Here is an 18196-nt window from a genome sequence, read left to right as displayed (position 1 = left end):
AGTATTAAATATAGGCTAATTACAAAACTAAGTGCACAAATGGAGTCTAATTCGCGAGACGAATATATTAAGTCTAATTAGTTCATGATTTGACAATGGGGTGCTATAGTAACCATTTGCTAATGATGGATTAATTAGGCTTAATAGATTCGTCTTGCGAGTTAGTATAGGTTTTTGCAATTAATTTTATAATTAGCTCATGTTTAGTCCTTCTAATTAGCATCCGAATATCTGATTTTAGCACCTAGTATTCAAACACCCCATAATTGCAAGGTGCAGGCCTTCCCGACGAGCCAACAACTCAGCTTCTTCTGCATCTCATGAGTTATAAAACGGATCTGCCAGGATGATAACTGAACTTTTACCAATCAAGTCACGCGCAATGACGCGGATTGCCGCCCTTCCTGTCAAAATAAATTATTGCCTTTCCAAGCAAAAAAAATTAAGATCCTTCGGTGCAACTGAAGATGTCCAAATTCCATCCCAAAACAATACGCATATGATAGGTTTGAGAAAATAAACTTCGACCAAAAAAAAGAATAAAATGTTGAAACGTCAGTTAAAAAAACAAATCAAAGAAGTTTGTTGAGAGTGGGATTTGAACCCACGCCCTTTCGGACCAGAACCTTAATCTGGCGCCTTAGACCAACTCGGCCATCTCAACCTTTTGTTAGTTGGCATGGTGGTTTACATTATAAACTATAAACTAATATCACATGGTGCTTTTTAAAACCCAGCATCACATTTATACGACGGATGGCTGCAAATCTGGGTGTTATGGATTAATTAGTAGATCAAATGATTTCCAAGGCTTGCAGGGCATATTATCATTTGATCAATAAGCTTCAGACTACCACTATGAAGAACTAAGAACATGCCATGAGATCATCTACACCTGTACCATTGTAGAGCATAAGACACTTGAGGATCAACAGAGGCCTGACATATGCCAATGTTTAGCCACAATTCAATTCGAAATCCCCAAATATTTGAATGCTCATTCATAGAACAAGACAAATATCCATGATGAAAATGCATGTACTAGTGGCACGGCATGCAATAGAATCCTGCCCATACCTTGTATACTCGGTGTAAACCCATTTCGATAATTGTAATTTTCTGATGGCAAGCAGATTTACACAAACCAAAAAAGGCCGGAACAAAGAAACCCCATAAACCATAACAATACAGTGTAACTCACAGAATGAAAAGGGAAAAGGAAAAGAAAGAAACTGACATCAATATCTAGCGAGCATGCTAAGTAACAGGGACACAACCAGATTCCTCGACAGAACTGCATATCTGAAGCTTCAAGTGGTAGTTTGTATTGCTTCGCTGGTTTTGTAGTCATGCCAAAAGTGCAGGCACAGGTGCAGGTGGAGATACTGCAAAGTAAAAGGATCTTCTCAACCAAATACCAAATGGTAGAAACAAAACAAGCAACACATAATGCTGATTTAAAAGGCACTATAAAGCATTGAAACCAGAATCAAATTTGATATACGGCCTTTGCCTTTCTGGGTTATAACAGAAGGAAAATGTTCAAGTTTCACCAGAACGAAGGAAAAGAAAAGTTATGCTTTCCAGGTCTTTGTAATGTTGTTAGTTTTGCTCAGATAGGACAACTCTGGTCATAAATAAGAACAATGTTGCAGAACCCCTAAACCCTGATCATTGTAACAAGGAAATTAGCTGCCAGCAAAAAAAAGGGACCTCAAATGCATGGGACATGCAAAAGGTCTATAACAAGCTATCATATCTTCTTGATCATTCTGTCTAATGAAAATGCTTACCAGGCAAAAGTATAGCATACCAATGAACTAACGAATATGTTTTCAATTAAGTAACTCGATTATGATGCTTAGTATTCAGGAAAAAGAGGAAGCTCTGGATCACATGGGCACATAGAAAGACATGAAACTTACCCATCCATTAATGGATTAACAATTCTCAAGATTTCCTTATTTGTATGATTCTTTAGCATCACCTGAATCTGAGTCCGAGTCACTAGCATTGTAACCTGCAAAACAAGAACCTGTCAGGCAAAAGAGTAGAAGACCACACACATCTATACAGTTGCTGGCACGATGAAGACACCAAAGAGCCCTGGAAACGTTAAAATGAAGGTGGAATATGGCTGCAAACCTGGGCGTTTATTGCTAACTTTCCAGACTGTAGATCGATACCTTGATGCTTTCTCCATCCAAACCCTTGCCTATATGATGAAGATGTTGGTCAGTCAAACATTCTAACACTACAACAGAAACGATCACAGAATCCATTATAAGAAATAGGAACCTTGGAAAAAAAAAAGGTTCAAGGATTGGCATTTTCCTCATTAGTTTTCATTTTTTGAACAGCTCATTTTTTCCACCCCTTGGATTCTGAACCTATTCTGTGCTATTGTAAAACCTATTCCCAATTCCAGTGCACAATAAAAGTTTGGTGGACTCATACAGTCAATCCAGTCTTGTGAGATTTAAACTTCAGTCTTTATATGAGCACCTCTTTGTGCGCCTTATTCAATCCTCTTATCAAACGGTTCATGGGCAATGAAAGGTGGTCTTTCACATCTCTCCTCTGTTCTAAGAATACTCTTTACGCCTTTTAAGTTCTAGAATGTAAATGTCAAGCACCGAATATATGATAACAAGAAAGTGGTATCATTCAAAAAGGAATTACCAGCCTGTAAGCAAGATTAGCACAATTGAAAAGCCAATTTATACTTTTATCAACAAATGGGATGAATCTGCTGTCTAAATTCTTCATGTCCCCAAATCCCCAAACTAAGCAGGGAATTTTAAGATTTACAGATCACAGCTTATGATCTTCCTTTCTATTCTTTTCAGCTAATAACCATGTCACAGGTCAAATATGCAATGAAAAGGTCATAATTGCTTGCAGATCTACCGGCAAGTATACCATTGAACACACAAGGTCGATTAAACCTATGTCCCCACTGGCAAGCATTGCAACAGAAAAACCCACCTAAATTCATGCCAGGTCACTAAAGAAACCTTGGAAAGATCGATCGCATAAGAATTATGGTGCAGAATATATTAAAGATAGCATAGCTGGCAGAAGCTATGTAGTCCTAACCATCTAATGAAAATATACTGATCCAAAGTGAAACCATTCAACAATCACGAACTGATATGCCCGAAGGTCAATGATCCAGAACCAAGACCTTTAAATAAAGCGACTCCTTTCAATTCGGAATCCGAAGAAACTTCTCACCTTGTGCTCGTTCTTGTTGACGCCGTATCCACTGCGGTACATCTGGCCGACGAGCACCTGCATGGTGATGTCGCCGGCGCGCGCCTCCTTGAGCGCGTCCTGGAACCACCGCCTCGTGCAGTCCGACACCACCTCCGCGAGCGGCACTCGCTCGTCCTCCTGGAGCCCGCACGCCGCCGCCAAATCCCGCACCTCGGCCCGCCCGGAGCTGGCCGCCGCCGCAGCGGCGGCCGCGGCGGCGGAGTTCCTGGGCGTATCCAGTGGGTTGGGCGGCGTCTTCGCTGCCTTCCCGGCGGTGGAGGCGGCGAAAGAGGGGGAGCGGAGGCTGCGGGCGTAGGAGCGGACCGCAGCGGCGGCGACTGCAGCGGCGGCGGCCGGGAGGCGCTTGCCCATGCAAAGGTGGGGGTTTCTTGGGCGGGGAGCGGAGACGGATTTGAGAGGAATGCGTGGGCTTTTGTGCGAAATGAGGTGTCCTCCGTTGCCAAAGGTGGAAAAGTTGGTGGCGTGGAAGGGAAGAGCTGGAATATAGTGGTAGATTTTATATTTTATTTCTCCTCTTTATTTTCCTTTCTTTGCCTTTTGGATTTCTAGGATGGGAATGGCGGCCTAGGGAAGGAATCTGTGTGGTAAAAGCATGAGAAATTTTTTAAAAGTACCAAAAACTAAAATATATAGTTTCTAAATAGTTTCAAAAACTAAAATATATAGTTTCTAAATAGTTTCAAAAACTAAAATGTATAGCTTGGTGGCATTTTACCCACAGAAATCAGGATTGGTTTTAGTAAACAATGCTTGAAGATTGCATCTTCATGCACAATCCAAATTTTCTGCACCGGCTGCACCTCATGCTGCAGCACCGGCTACAACTCACCTCATAATCCCAGATAGCCATTGCCAGATGATCCGTACAAACTACACTGAAGTTGCTTGCTCTGCTGCTTCACATTTTTATAGGGCAACCCAACACTCATGCTTCTTTCTGTACACTCATCAAGATACAAAAATAAAAATTTCACACTAGCCCCTAGGAATATACAGCCCTCACCGAGCATCAAACTTCAGGAAGCTAGCGCATCAAAAGATACTAATAAACATATGACGCGCTTCAAAACGCAACGGGCACTACTAGTACATAGGCACACTGCTCTTAGCGTAGCTTGATTCATTTCCTGGCATCACTGCCATGAGCTTTGCCCTTTGCTTGGTCCAAACCAAATGTTTTGCATGAAAGCTTGACTCTCCATTCCATCGTTTGTTCCATACAAGAACAGGTGTAGGAATGCTTGGATCAGCACAGGCGCACAGCACTCGTGAAAAATATACCAGGAGCCAAATTGCTCAGAGGAAGCAGCTACTCACTCCAGCTGTCCTCGTCATCGTCATCAGCAACAGCCTGGTTTTACAAGAACGAATCGCCATTTAGTCATTGTCGATGCAGCTATGATCGACTGAAATTGTAGAAAGATGTGGAGCGTCTTATAATAACCTGGCGAATGGCGTGGGCTCTCTCGATGATGGCCACCACTTGTAAGTTCGTTCTTGGACCACCCATCACACTTGGTCTCTTTGCAAGAACAGGCTTCAGGTTGAAAGACTGAAACAAGTACCATCGTTTGAGGCACATTAAGCATGATAAGATCATATTCCCTTTAAGCACTATAATGGTTATCATTGGACATAAATGTAGCCTTCAACTCTTACCTTGTTCTTTATCTCCTCCAGTATTGTGTTCTTCTCATCTGAAAGCTTACTTGAAGGTTGAACCAAAGTTGGAGCCTTTCTTAGCTAAAAAGAATTAGAAGGAAAATATTTGATCAGGCGAATACGTTAAAATGACTTAAAGCAAATTATGAAGTAACCTTACCATGCTTCTGTCATGAGAAGTAACTGGAAGTAGAGGATATCTAGGTGGTTTTGGCACTGGATGAGTTGGAGATTTTGCCAGTTCCTCTTCTAATGCAGAGGAAAACTCCATTGCCTTGTCATCAGAATTGCCATGTTCACCTTTTTCCTGCTGTGCTGTCAGGCCAGGACTCAGCATATCTTCCTGTTTAGGAGCACCATTCGATTTATTTTCTTCTGAATCTGCAGCTTTGTTGCAACCTGCAGATGAGAAATCCATATCCTTATAATCAACAACTATTTCATGCTTCTCGTTTGTCTTTTGTGCTGACAAACCAGCAGCGTACAAGCCACCGAAACCATAAACTCCATTGCTTAGTTGGTGTTTTCCTTCTTGTTCTGGTATAAATTTTATATTCCCAAAATCTGACCACGCCTCTTCTGGAATAACTATAAGCTCATTTGACTGCGAAATGTGCAGATTTTCACTTTTTACTGAAGCGAATTCTGCCACGCATTCGACTTCTGACGAGGAAAGCGGATTAGAAACCTCAACATCATGCTTTTTATCTCCCTCTCCACAATGATTTTCTTGAGAATCCCTATTAAGGAATTGATTTGCCTCATGATCATCAGGAACCGTTGCCTGCACCATTTCATTCTGCAAACTGGAGCCTATATGCAGACTATTTTCCTGAAGAATTTCTGCATTTTCATTTATTTTATCCAGTGAAGAGTTGCCTTCGCTTTCTTGGTGTTTTACTGGAGGTTTTGGCCTTGGTGGTCGCCCAATCTTTGCAGATAAAGGTGATGACCCCATCTGAAGCTTGTTTGTTCGCCACTGCATTGGTGGAAGAGGGGGAAGCGGCGGTGCATCTTCAGATGAACCATTTCCTTGTGCACTTCCATAAGTTGGTTGAGCAGGAAGGACATTCAATGACTGCTGCATTGGACCATTGAGCATCCAATCAAAGCTTGAAATGATCGGCGGTGGAACATCTCTGGAGTCAGGAGCTAGTGGATCTCCAAAAACTTCAGTACTGCTGTTGCACGAATTAGGTGGTTCTTGATGCACAACTGGATGCAATTCATGCTTTTCCTTGGTGTTTACCGTTAGTTCTGGAGTTACAGCCACCGTGGATGAGCTGCACAGCGGCACTTGACCGTTTTGGACAACAATTTCGGAGCTGCTGAGAACTGCACCTTGTCCAAAAGTAGGTTCTAGATGTAAATAGTACTGTTTATCATCTGGCATGGCATCTTCACTGTCGATTACTGACTCGGTTACTACCTTAGATAGATCAGTATCCATGAATGTTTCTGACAGTGTCATATGCTCCACTTCAGGGGTGTAGCTGTCGGTGATCTTACATGCCCCTGTGTCATCTTCATCTGCGAGAGTGAGTGGAGTTATCAGGCAAGGATCATCAGATTGCTTGGATGAAACCGGTGAGGAGTTCATGCCATCTGAAACTGCTTGCTCTTCTATGTACTCAGCAGTTTCATCATCCAATGCATATGCATCAGATTTGTTGCTTTCCTCAATATCTTCTTTCAAGTCTTCACCCGTATCAGATGCATTTTCTGAAACAACCTCAGTATCAGTGTCCTCGGTCACTTCCCTGTCAGGATGTTCCTCAAACTTCTCTTGATCATGTTCCAACATATGGTTGAGCACTCCAGTAGATGAATGCTCATCAGGTGCAGTACTTGCACATCCTTCTTCCTCTTGGGAACTGGGTGATGTGACAATGTTGGAATCCTGAAATAAATTTCTATCATCAGGGACCGAATCATGTGGACTGTCAGTTGGTGGAATATCATGCTCCGACTCATGGTTCAATTCTTCCTGCTGGCACTTTCTTGAGCCCACATCATCATGAGGTGAATCTGAAGGAATTTTGTGCACAGCACTCTCCTTAATTTCAACAGGCGGATCATACATTTCCAGGTACTTGACATTGCATCCCTCGCCATTTGCTTCGAAGTCATATAAGTCACTATCTTGAGTGCCATCATACTTCAGCTCAAGCAGTTGCTTCGCCATGCTTCGGAGGGAATCACAGAAAGGGTCATGCTTCTTGGAGAGTTTCCTTGGCAGAATGCCAACTTTTGAAGCAATCAGCTCCATACCACCGACATACTTGGACCTCTTGCTTGCTATTTTCTTGAACGAAATGGTTGCGAGGCTGGAATTCTCCTTGGCTTCCTTGCTCTTCTTAGTAATATCTTGCATGCCATTTGATGAAGCATTGGTGGCACTGCCATTGCCACCCGTTTCTTCAGTAGCTTGCTCTCTTTCGCCGGATTCTGAAGCATGGAAATCTTCGGTGAGCAATTCCTCCAAGGAACTACTCCTCTCATGATCCCAAGAAGCTGGTTTTTCTTGCTCAAACAGTTCCTCCAACGAACTAGTCCTCTCATGTTCACCAACAACTGGTTTGATCTGTGGTGTGGAGACAATAGCTTCTTCTTCATGCTGGTTACTCATATCTCTGTTTGTTGAGGCAACATCTGACAAGTCTTTCTTCTCAAAGCTGCTAGACCGCGGTGCTGTAGCATTTTGAGCATCTGAGCATGCATTGTCTGGATCCATCCGAGCAAAGGCATGGTGGTCTCGATGGTCTCTTTGCTCTGAGTCTGTCTCTGCTTCAGAATCCATCGTGGTCAGTGCGTCCACGTAGATATCAACTTCAGAGTTGTATCCCTTGCTGCTTCCTGCTGACCGAGCATCTGAAGAACGTGCTTCTTCAGAAATCGATCTGTTCTTGCGAACAGTGACCTTGACTTTGTCCATGTTGACGGACGTGTCTACCATGATGTCTCTCTCTTCCGTGTTTGAGTCAGGCGAATCAATCATAGAGATACGCACTTCTGATTGATCAAGTGCAGGGGGTTTCTCCTCTGATGAAGCCTTTTCATACAGATTCTGCATATGCGGTCTGAAGCTTTGAAATACAGATCCATTTAACTGTCGGTACTTCAGTCGTCTGCGATTTATAGGAACTTCATCCATAGCTTCACCAGACAAATCAGCCTCCAATCTACGGAGATATACGAGTAACGTTGTTTTAGAAAAAAAAATGTAGCAGAACAAGAACATACTACTGATACACTTCAAAAGTTTAAGAGGAATGGTACTTGGAGGCGGTGTCAGCTGCATTTGGGGGTCGGAAAATCTCGCCATTCTGAAGGTTAGGCCTGATCTCCTGCAAGAGTGGAACAAAATAATTTGAATGTTCCCATCACTGAAGTTCAGTCAAACAGAGCCTTTCTCCTTTGGTGAAGCTGATTGCATTAAATTTACAGTGGAAAATGTATAACAATTATAGAAGAAGAAGAAATATTCAGTTTGTTGTTCCCAGCTTACAATGGATCTATCAAAATTCCTAAAGGAGAGCTACAGTGCACACTTCTACTAAACTGCATATGAACTTGTGATGACAACACTTTTAAAGTGTTTATTTGTCGCAAAAGAAGTGTTTATTACCATGGCTTTTAGAGGTCTTCTTTCACTTTGAATCCCTTCCTGCAGTGCGGTAGAACATGCGGAATCCATCTTGAAGAACGATGGGTCAGTGTATCTCTTCAGGCACGCACCCTCGCCACCGATATCATACCTGTGAGTTTAACAATACTGCAACGTTATGCATAGTCCAAGTTTTCATTAGCCACATCTTGCTAGAGATAGCTCATCACACATACTTGTCAAGCATGAAAAGTTTGGGAGGCCCGTGGCACCGCTTGATGGACGCCATGATGAAGCGAGGCGTGTCGCCTCTTGTCACAACCCCATGCTCCACCCTCGGATTCAAATGCCAATCAACACCTGCAAAAGAGAGCAAAGTACCAAACAACGGTTTTTTAAAAATGGGTGAACAATAAAAGGACACATTTTCTGAAAATTGAGAAGCAGTGAAGGATGAGCTCCAAAAGAGAAGCTTATAATTATACTGAACCCACCCCTGTTAGAAACAACATATAGGTAGTCTCTCTGGCAGGATTCTTTCTCAAGCAGTGGCAGCTCCGCCTCCAGCTGCTGCACTCGGAGCATGAGCCCGTGCCCTCGCGCAGACGTGCTCATCACCTCATCATACAGACCATGGAACACCTGTGCAGCAAATCTGCAGGCATGCAATGGGGGCCGATCAGTGGAATCATTGTCACCACATGTGCCTGAAATTTTGGTTTCGGCAAATGCCAAATGCAGCTTCCGGCATTCATACTGGTCAAACTTTGGTTGTACTGGTTAGATTTTTGTATTTTTCCTTGCGGACCTTGCCTCACTCTTCAGGTGCCAGAAATCATCAGAGCTTTCTTTCATAGATGACCACTCTTTTTTTTTCTTTTTAATTGAAAAAAGGACATCTGTATAATGGCAACGACGTGGTTGAGCGCAATTATGAAATAAAGCGATAACAGAACAATGGTCTGTGTTGTTGAGCCAGGACAAGGTCATCAACAAGCTTAATACCTGAAAGTCAGACGCCTAACACATCAATCACCTACCTTTTGTCAAAAAGGAAAAAAAGGATTCTAAAACCTACCATTTTTCTCGTAACAAAGGCATTAGGTGATCTACTACGATCAGAATCCAAACAAATGCGATTGACCCAGGACTCGTGACGCAACAGTTCCTAATGCATGCCACCACCAAGAACCCGCTACTCGTCCAGGAAAAAGAAGATGCTCGAATCGAATGCAAACTTAACCGAAGCCCAACCAAACAATCAAGACGAGGCAATAGCAATCATGGAGAGCATAGAGAACGTGGAAGGGTGCGTGCGGTGCACGTACTCGGCGAGGTCGCCGAGCTGGCGGAGGACGCCGACGAGGCCGGCCATGGCGACGCCATCGAGGACGGCCTCGGGGTCGTGCTGGTCGGCCGTGCGGTAGAGGTCGCGGCCGCCGAGCGCGAACTCGTTCCCGACCGTGTGCCGCGACAGGGGCATTGCCTGCAATCCTCGAGACGCCTCTCCTCCTCCTTCCCGCCGCCCGCTGCCGTGGCAGCTTTTCTTCTCCGGCCACCAATTCCGGCGGCGCGGGCAGGAGCGCTGCACGGCCCTGCAAAGACCCCTGCCTTTACACTTCTGTCCTCGCCAATTGAAGTCTCGACAGATTGACGTGGTGGTTGGCGCCTTGGTGGTGGTGATGTTGCCGCGAGCTCGCGGCGGCAGGACGGCCTGCCTTTTGTTTCTTCCTCCTCCCGCCCGCTCGCTGTCTCGTACTTGCGGGGGGGCGTCAACACACGAGGCAGGCAAGCAGAGAGAGAGGAGAGGGGGGAGGGGAAGAGGCTTTGGCAATAGTCGTGCTGTCTCTCGAATTTGTTTGTGCTCGCTTCGTCCTTCCTTGGCTGGGGTGGTCCGTGGTCGCGTCGAGTGGGACCCACGAGGAGAATGCCCCCACCGAACGCCGGGGCCCACATTCCTACGGCGGAGTGCATGTGAACTCGTTAACGAAGCCTGTGATCGCGCGCCCATTTACTGCCGCGCCCGTGCGTACGTGCGTCGGGTAATGGACTTGATTCGAATCGCAAGGTAAATTCTCATGAATGGTCCTATGAACCGCTGCAAAGTGAACTGACCGGGCTGTTCTCTTTTCAACTGTCATGAATGATTCAAGTGAAACGGAACAGGATTGTGTAACCGTAGCAAAATGGCAGGTGTCATCATCGCTCCATCATATTTGCAGCAGCGGCAACATCGTGCTCTTTTTTATCTTCCCCCACCTTCTTCCATACGCCTTTCCAATGTCACGGACGAGGATACGGCCAAGAAGCTGCTTACGTTTATCTCCTCTTTCTTTTTTCCGGCGGAAATTGCTTACGTTGCGCTTGTCTCTTAGTAGACACACCTCACTATTTTATCAAGGAACATACCCATCCTCCAGAGGGGGTCTAACAAGCGAGCAGTTATAACTACCCATCCCGATCTTTCCATGCACATCTTCGCCATGACATCATACTGTGCGGCATTTACTCTCTTTTTTTCTTTGGAGGGCGCGGCATTTACTCTTTTTTTTTCTTTGGAGGGCGCGGCATTTACTCTTTTTTTATTTGGAGCATTTACCTGAAACTCCTACATGGTATGACTGTGAAAACTCTTTTACTACCGTGCTAACTGTTGACGTGAAGAATAGAACATAAGTAACTCCAAATTACCCAACCCGTCTCTGGTCAAGAAGCAAATCGCCAAAACCTCCGAGGCACGAGATACCACCCTACAGTCACATACTCACATGATTTCACCCCTCCATACCATGACAACAGGATCACTATTCAACACAAGGCTACAAGATCTCCCGCCTGATTTGCCACAACGATACGGCGCTCACAGGACCATCGACAGAGCCCCCCTACGAAAACCCAACCCAACCCCACGGTCCACCTATTCCGACCAGATCAGACCGCACAGGTAGCATAGCTCACACGGGCGAGCACTGACGAGCACCAACAGAGACGCACACCCATCCCGAAAAGCAACGGACCAAGTACTCCGACTCCGACTCTACGAGCACGACGCAGCTACACAAAGGCCTCCTCATCAGCCTACTCCCTTGGCCGACCGCCCGCGCAACGAACGAACACGCCATGCCGATGCATGGCTTCGCATGGATCGGACACGCACGCACGCGCGCACGTACGTTCATGGACTTCAAAGCTACTCATACGCACAACACCTAACGGGGCTAGCTAAATGAGGGCCACGAAGGCAACAGCAACCCCCATAATGGCCAAATAGTAGGCGTAGAAGGCCGCACGCCTCCCATTAGAAAAAAGGGCGCCACGAAACCTACCACCCCACTACTGAAATACTTGTTCAACAATCATGCCCGCAACTACTTGGGGGCGACACCTCCGATTCTGGCAAATATACTATGGCACGTACAGCTCGTTCACCTTGACCAGGGAGCATAGGGGCATCATTTTCTCTTCGCCGTTAAGCGAGGGGTACGCCCATGACCCGGCCAACTTCTTCTACCACTGCAGGCAGCAGATGATGAAGGCGCCGCCTATATAGGCAGCACGATACCAGACACGACAAGGGCAAAAGGCAGGGTGAATGAACGTAAAGATCGATGGCCAAACCTGACTTAAAAGTGGCAAGGGTTTAACTTCTAGATTAAGCGAGTTGTTTCCAAAAATACACGGTCGGAAAGCTGGTACTGCAGCTTGATTTCGAAAGGCGGGAGCGCGGAAAAGATCTTACGAGTACAGGGGGGTTTTGAACGGTTCTCATTTTTTGGCGTAGGATATAGCCATGGGGTTCTCTGGGGTGATCTTGAAGCCCTGGAGGGCCAGCATCGCGACATTGGACTGGCTGTCGTCCTCGAACTCCACGAAAGCGATGCCTGGCTTGGCCTCGATCATCCGGACCTCCCGGAAGCCAGGGTACTGCTGGAACAGGATCTGGAGCATCATGCTTGTGGTCTGGTCCGGCAAGTTCTGGATGAAGAGGATGTTGTTAGGAGGGAGCTGCTCTTGTGAAACCTTGCCCAGGCGAGAGGCTTGGTAACCCTGCAAGCAAGTTGTCAAAGCAGCTCAATCAACCATTACTAGGCACAAGAAGAAACTAGCATTGAGGTAAAGATTATATAAACTCTAGAATAAGCATTGACATCACCATCAACATTTCATTAGTTGAAATTTCATGCGGGAGAGATGGTAATCTAAAGCTACTGAGTACACTAGGGCCTGTTTGAATATATACATTGATACATTAAACATAAGAATGACAAATCACTCAGGAAGATTATTGGACCAATACAAGGATATGATATCTCACTAACTAATCTCCCATAAAATCCACATCATGTAAGATGAAGGGTCATTAGCATGAGCTTGATAGTTCATTCTTGTGGGCTAGATGGGAGAAATCCTTGAATTGGGACACTGGTGAGCTAACATACCTAACAGAATTAAATATGGGAACGAAAAAGCCTTCTTAGACTAGAGTCCCACCCTAAGAATATGAAGCTGCTTGATTGTCAGCCACAGGCTGCCACAGCACAGCCCTCCGCACCACAGCACAGTTCGCCACAGCACAGTCAACAACATTTGCAGCTGCTAGGTGTGGCGCCTGGGAACCCCGCCACAGGCTGTGGCGTGGCAGCCTGTGGCTGGGAAGCAAGCAGGCCCTATGTATCAAACACTTCGGTTTTAAGAGCAGGTGATAGTTTATTTTCCACCGTCCATTGCTCGAATTGACCACGTAGAGTAGACCAATCAAACTCAAAGAAAAAATTGGAATGTGGACTTATAATTCATAAACTTACAATGATGCCTTTGAATCTTTCAAAGATACCACTGTTTCTAGTACCATTGGTATTGGCATTGTCACTGGCTCACTCCTGAAGCTAAATTGACCTTGAATGTGCTCCTTCCTACTCCAATCTTTTTCACCCTAGAAATCCTATCTAACATCCCCACTATCATGATGTTTGAAAACTTTATTTACAGTTCTGAGCCTATCAGGTATGCCTGCTTATTTAAACTAAAACCTAATCATGGAAAATCAGTAGCAAGTGTGTCCTCACGAGCACTTCCAGGTGGCAGAAGTTAGGACTACAAAGATTCTGGAAGTATAAAGTACTGCTAACCTGTTAAAAAGGGATATTGCTCCATTTTGTTTTCTTTTTCAAAAGAACAAATATCAAAGCCAGCAGGACAAAAAGTTCTACTGCAAACAGAATGGCAACCACAGCAGTAATAACTAATAAATAAGTATCTTAGCTGTCAAGTACAACCAAGTGCAAAGCAGGTAAATTGCTTGTTGGGTCAGTTCGGCTCAAAGACTACAGAGTGTCTGAGTTTTATGTATTGTCAAAGAACCTTTCTGGATTCTAGAATATAAGTATTGTAGACAAGGAAGCGACAACAAACAATCCTCAAGGTCAAATTCAAAGAAAGTTGACATATGACCATTACAGTGACCAGCTCCATGACTAAGAAATACTTGAACATAGTCAGATGCTGCATCTAAGTTTTAGAGTTGCACTTAGTCACTAAAAGCAATTCATAAAGTCTAGTAAATCCATTCAGGTATGTTGAAAAGCCATTATTATCGCTGTCAGAAATAGTAGTCCTAGCCCAAGTCACTAGCAGATACTCCCTCCGTCCCAAGGTACATAGCTTTTAATATGCATCTAGATATATACCAGTCTAGATACATAGTAGAAGTTATGTATCTAGAAAAGCCAAAACGAATAGTAATTTGGGACGGAGGGAGTATTTAAAAAGAACAGTGAGCAATAGCGGACTTATGAAAAATTTGTATGCAGCCTTTATATTCAAAAGCACACCAAATACATGAGATAAGCATAGGCTGGTAGCCTGGTAGGATAGGCAAAATTCTGTATTGCAGTCACACAACTCTTGTACAAGCACTGAGACAGCCTGATCAAATAACAAATTAGCAGATAAAGGAATAGGGCTTGTAAAGCAGGAGCAAGCTTACAGTTCCATTGCTTTGGGCAGCAGAAGCATTAGGACCAGATTGTTGTGCCTCTTCTGCTCGTCGTTTTTTCTCAGCAGCTAAAAAGGAAACAAGAGACAAGAGGGAAAAAAATAGTGAGTGCACATTTTCCAAAACTCCAAAATGCAAAAAAAAAAAATAGAAGAGAATAAAATTTAGTCCTGCACCCGTAACTCAAAAGTAGAGCCACGCCAAACGGATGAAACAAGTTTGATATTTGAAGGATAATAACAGAAGTAGGATGCAATAGGACTGCTTCATTTTGCCCAACTAGTAGCTAGTTGTCCGACCACGTGCCTATGGGATAAGAAGTTAAGAACAAGCTCCAATATACGAAACAACAGAGGTCATCCTTGAGTATTAAGGTCCCTATTCCCTAAAGCTGCATACGGTATTGAAGGCTATTTGGCATAAACTCCTATGACTTACATAGTTGCAATGACGAGATGGGACCTAAGTTAATTGCTTTTGCAAGTTAGGGACTAAAATGGAGGGCTCTCAAGTTTAGACAGTGAAACAGATAAATGTGTAACTTCAAGGACATTCGGCTTAGTTTACTCTCGCTCTCTCAAATAAAGAAAAAAGGTCAAATTTATGTGTAGGCCACGCAGACGCACTAATAGTGCGATGGTAGAGCGCCCAGGTGCGGCGCTCCCCGCCGAGGTTCAAGCCCTTGCGCTGCATGTCGTGCGCCCACCTCCCTGGACTGTAACAGCGCAGATGAGTCCACAGCCGCCGATGAAGCAAGCATGCATGAGGTTCCTGCCTGCTTTCCACGGTTTGGTGGGCCCCTATCTTAAGACAAAGTCAAGGGGACATCTCTCCCCTGATCAAGTTTTTTTTATGCGCAGGCCACAGATACAAAATCGATTAAAGAACATCGTATACTCTCCTGACTTCTCGAGACAATACAAAGCATCTTAGCAGCTAGCAATCTCATACAAGGGAAGTATATGTAAAAAATTTAAACCCCCTGGCCACTATATGTTTAAAATGAACATAATCTAACGTTGAAGATAAACATAGTGACAGATTGAACTAGTGTAGAATTCATTCCTGTGATGAGCTAATTGCTAATGTATGCACTAGGATTGCTGATCACGTATAACATCTCACTTCTGAAAAACATCAGGACTTGCCACATAGACCATAATCAAGCACATGAAAGCTGAAGCATGCAATTAGAATTACCTTTCTCCTCCTGCTTCTTTCTTTTCTCCTTAGGAGCATAAGTACCATCTTCTTTTGCAATACAGTCAGATTTTGTTTTTGCGTATTGGACTCGCTGCACGGGGGAAGGAAAAATTAAAAGTTAGTTCTGAAACAATATACATGACAGGACACCACTATTAGGCCTCCATGCCTGATTTCTTCTTAAAATGGTGTAACTACTGGGTAAGAGAGAGATTCATTTCGCCTATAAAGTAAATAAGTAACAGGACTACAGGAGTAATAGACAAGGATTTGTCCTTTAGTTGTTTAGCATTTAGATAATACATTGTATGAAGCGAGTATATTTCATATAGAATCAAAACAAAGAGGTGTGCTGGCCTAATAATAAGAAAAATGCATGCCTATCCACATCACTCCATGAAACTCAACATTCACTAAGAGTATTGAGATATGCTAGCCTTTTCGCTTCAACAATGGGCATTTATGATGTGCCACATGTCTCGAGAACATATGGGTGCTGGGACCACACGTCGATCAGACAAAAGCTGTGCAATAATCCCTGAGCAAATTGCAAAACTTAAAACATGTTTAGGCCTATAGCATGTACTAAAATACAAACCAAATGACCAGGAACAATATATCTATTTATGCATCTCATGACATGAAAAAAATGACACGATAAAAGGAGCGGAAAAAAATATCAACTAAAATGAACGTGCAATACCATTTTTTTGCCGTAGAAATCAAAGTCTTGCAATCCTCGGAAAGCATTGGTAGCAGCTGTAATTTCACTAAACACAACCCATGCTTGCCCCCTCAGTTTTTGAGTTTTCAAGGCCACCACATCCAGTATCCTTCCATACTGTGAGCACAGGGCATAAAGTGACCTCTTCAACTCTGCAGCGAATATAATCATACATTGCAGTACGGAACGGTCAAAATGATGCACGAACATGCATAAATTTAACAAAATAAAACTATGGCCATGCGAACTATAACTGCATAGGATCAGTCTTTAACAAAAAAAAACAACATTAAGATGTGGCATTCCTGAACACAATTAGGAGGTCTTGGACTCTCTGCAAATATATTACTCAGCCACACATACAATTCCCAGTACAATCAACACTACAACCCGACCTTTGAGTAGGGTCACTGTGCCATGATGATGTGTTGCGAAAGGTGGCAATACTTTATCAAATTTCTCAGAGTCTGAATCAAATCGCACCAGAATACGCCACTTATATTTCTATGTCACACAGCAGGGGAGTATATTTCCGTAATGGTTAAAAGGGACTTCGCCCAGTGAGCTCTAGCTAAAGCACGAAAAGAGCTCAAAACCTAGCAAATTTCATACTCTGCTACAGCCAAAATTCCAAAGCATTCAAAGCTCGTTCATCTAGAGGACACACGAGGGCGCCAACCGAACCTTCAGCGGCGCGACGACGAGCAAATACCCAGATCGGGAACCTAGGGTTTTAGGAGGAATTCGGCGCGTGGAGGCGGAGGAGAGCGGTACCTTCTTTCTTGACCTTCTCGTTAAGGTTGTTGAGGTAGATGGTCTGGTTCGGGGGGATGTCGCCGGACAACATCTCCTCCTCCTCCTCCGCTGCTGCCGCCGCCGCGCCGCCCAAGACGAAGACGGGGGAGGGCAGAGACGAGCGCGGGTGGTTTCGGTTTCGGGCCGGGAAATTCTGGAACGGGGACGAGAGCGTGTTTTCCTTGTCTGGATCGGTTTTCTTCTGATGATGAGTTCTCTCGCTCCCGACGGGCCCCGGATCAAAAGTCGGTGTACGGCGAATAAATGGGCCGTCGCGGTGTACGCCGAATAAATGGGCCTACGCTCCGTGGTGTAATAATACTGGGCCAAATAGTGGCCTTGTCCAACCCGATTGCAGATGAGGTTGCTGAAAGCCTGAAACACGTGCATGAGTGCATCAATGGTGTTCGGCACTTGTGTCAGTTGTGCGAGAAACAATTGCGTTTGAATCAGTCCCTTGCTGTATGAAGTTTTGGCTTTGTTCCAACTACTTTCGCCCTTCCAGCCTCAATTTTCTTAGTGTTTTGCCGGCCTCATTCTCGTTCGTTCCTATGCTTTAGCAAAGTCAAAGAACCGAAGAAAATCCCACGTGTAAAACCGAGCAAAACGTGTCCTCCAGTCCTCCTTAGAAGTTTGAAGCACTCCATCTTCGTTTCAATGACGCAAGTTCTTCGCTCACAAAACCATCAGCACGAGTCCAACTTTTTACTGCATCAAAAGGCTGCTAGAGTGCTAGTCTTTAGAGTTTAGAGTCTGCGTGTATGTGTAGGCTGCCTGGCTTACCAGGCGTTTGCCCCCAAACAAAGCAGTTGTTAGTTGTTTTTATCCGGCTACCCCTGGGTGATTCAGCGATCTCGATCCTCGAACAAGAATGCCACAGCAGATAAATTACTTTGAACGGGGGCTACAGAATCAGAATTCGTGGCTGGCT

The 18196-nt window shown here is 44.5% G+C and overlaps 3 protein-coding genes and 1 non-coding gene across 4 annotated transcripts; all 4 read right to left on the bottom strand.

Annotated features, from left to right (window-relative positions):
• Positions 1-583: 583 nt before the first annotated feature.
• On the bottom strand, positions 584-664 carry TRNAL-AAG (transfer RNA leucine (anticodon AAG)). Its single transcript has one exon. It is a non-coding gene; the product is annotated as a tRNA-Leu (tRNA).
• A 360-nt stretch (positions 665-1024) lies between these two features.
• LOC117836216 (uncharacterized) lies at positions 1025-3713 on the bottom strand. Its single transcript, XM_034715598.2, has 4 exons — positions 3238-3713; positions 2146-2215; positions 1926-2020; positions 1025-1385 (listed from the first exon to the last, which is right to left on the bottom strand). Exons 1-3 carry the CDS (start codon positions 3628-3630, stop codon positions 1962-1964), a joined length of 522 nt encoding a protein of 173 aa, XP_034571489.1. The 5' UTR covers positions 3631-3713; the 3' UTR covers positions 1025-1385; positions 1926-1961.
• Positions 3714-4150: 437 nt separating this feature from the next.
• Positions 4151-10387, bottom strand: LOC117838593 (uncharacterized). Its single transcript, XM_034718677.2, has 9 exons — positions 9877-10387; positions 9043-9203; positions 8785-8908; positions 8570-8699; positions 8221-8288; positions 5102-8123; positions 4939-5022; positions 4724-4831; positions 4151-4630 (listed from the first exon to the last, which is right to left on the bottom strand). Exons 1-9 carry the CDS (start codon positions 10029-10031, stop codon positions 4589-4591), a joined length of 3894 nt encoding a protein of 1297 aa, XP_034574568.1. The 5' UTR covers positions 10032-10387; the 3' UTR covers positions 4151-4588.
• Positions 10388-12171: 1784 nt separating this feature from the next.
• Positions 12172-17442, bottom strand: LOC117840953 (U2 small nuclear ribonucleoprotein B''). The gene is made up of 5 exons (XM_034721498.2): positions 17245-17442; positions 16450-16622; positions 15744-15837; positions 14535-14611; positions 12172-12595 (listed from the first exon to the last, which is right to left on the bottom strand). Exons 1-5 carry the CDS (start codon positions 17315-17317, stop codon positions 12314-12316), a joined length of 699 nt encoding a protein of 232 aa, XP_034577389.1. The 5' UTR covers positions 17318-17442; the 3' UTR covers positions 12172-12313.
• Between the last annotated feature and the right edge of the window lie 754 nt (positions 17443-18196).

The sequence above is a fragment of the Setaria viridis genome, chromosome 9, assembly GCF_005286985.2.
Source record: "Setaria viridis chromosome 9, Setaria_viridis_v4.0, whole genome shotgun sequence".
Lineage (NCBI taxonomy): Eukaryota > Viridiplantae > Streptophyta > Magnoliopsida > Poales > Poaceae > Setaria > Setaria viridis.
The sequence above is the reverse complement of the archived record's forward strand: the minus strand, read 5'-3'. Positions and strand labels throughout refer to the sequence as shown.

What these genes read in the sequence shown, in the direction of transcription:
- LOC117838593 (XM_034718677.2), bottom strand. Translation starts at nt 10,031, where the DNA reads ATGCCCCTGTCGCGGCACACGGTCGGGAACGAGTTCGCGCTCGGCGGC. An exon ending in CAGCTCGGCGACCTCGCCGA is followed by an intron (nt 9,204 to 9,876) that starts GTACGTGCACCG and finishes GCATGCCTGCAG; the next exon opens with ATTTGCTGCACAGGTGTTCC. An exon ending in ATATGTTGTTTCTAACAGGG is followed by an intron (nt 8,909 to 9,042) that starts GTGGGTTCAGTA and finishes TCTCTTTTGCAG; the next exon opens with GTGTTGATTGGCATTTGAAT.
- LOC117840953 (XM_034721498.2), bottom strand. Translation starts at nt 17,317, where the DNA reads ATGTTGTCCGGCGACATCCCCCCGAACCAGACCATCTACCTCAACAAC. An exon ending in CGAGAAGGTCAAGAAAGAAG is followed by an intron (nt 16,623 to 17,244) that starts GTACCGCTCTCC and finishes TATTCGCTGCAG; the next exon opens with AGTTGAAGAGGTCACTTTAT. An exon ending in ATTTCTACGGCAAAAAAATG is followed by an intron (nt 15,838 to 16,449) that starts GTATTGCACGTT and finishes TCCCCCGTGCAG; the next exon opens with CGAGTCCAATACGCAAAAAC.
- LOC117836216 (XM_034715598.2), bottom strand. Translation starts at nt 3,630, where the DNA reads ATGGGCAAGCGCCTCCCGGCCGCCGCCGCTGCAGTCGCCGCCGCTGCG. An exon ending in TCAACAAGAACGAGCACAAG is followed by an intron (nt 2,216 to 3,237) that starts GTGAGAAGTTTC and finishes TTCATCATATAG; the next exon opens with GCAAGGGTTTGGATGGAGAA. An exon ending in AGTTAGCAATAAACGCCCAG is followed by an intron (nt 2,021 to 2,145) that starts GTTTGCAGCCAT and finishes CTTGTTTTGCAG; the next exon opens with GTTACAATGCTAGTGACTCG.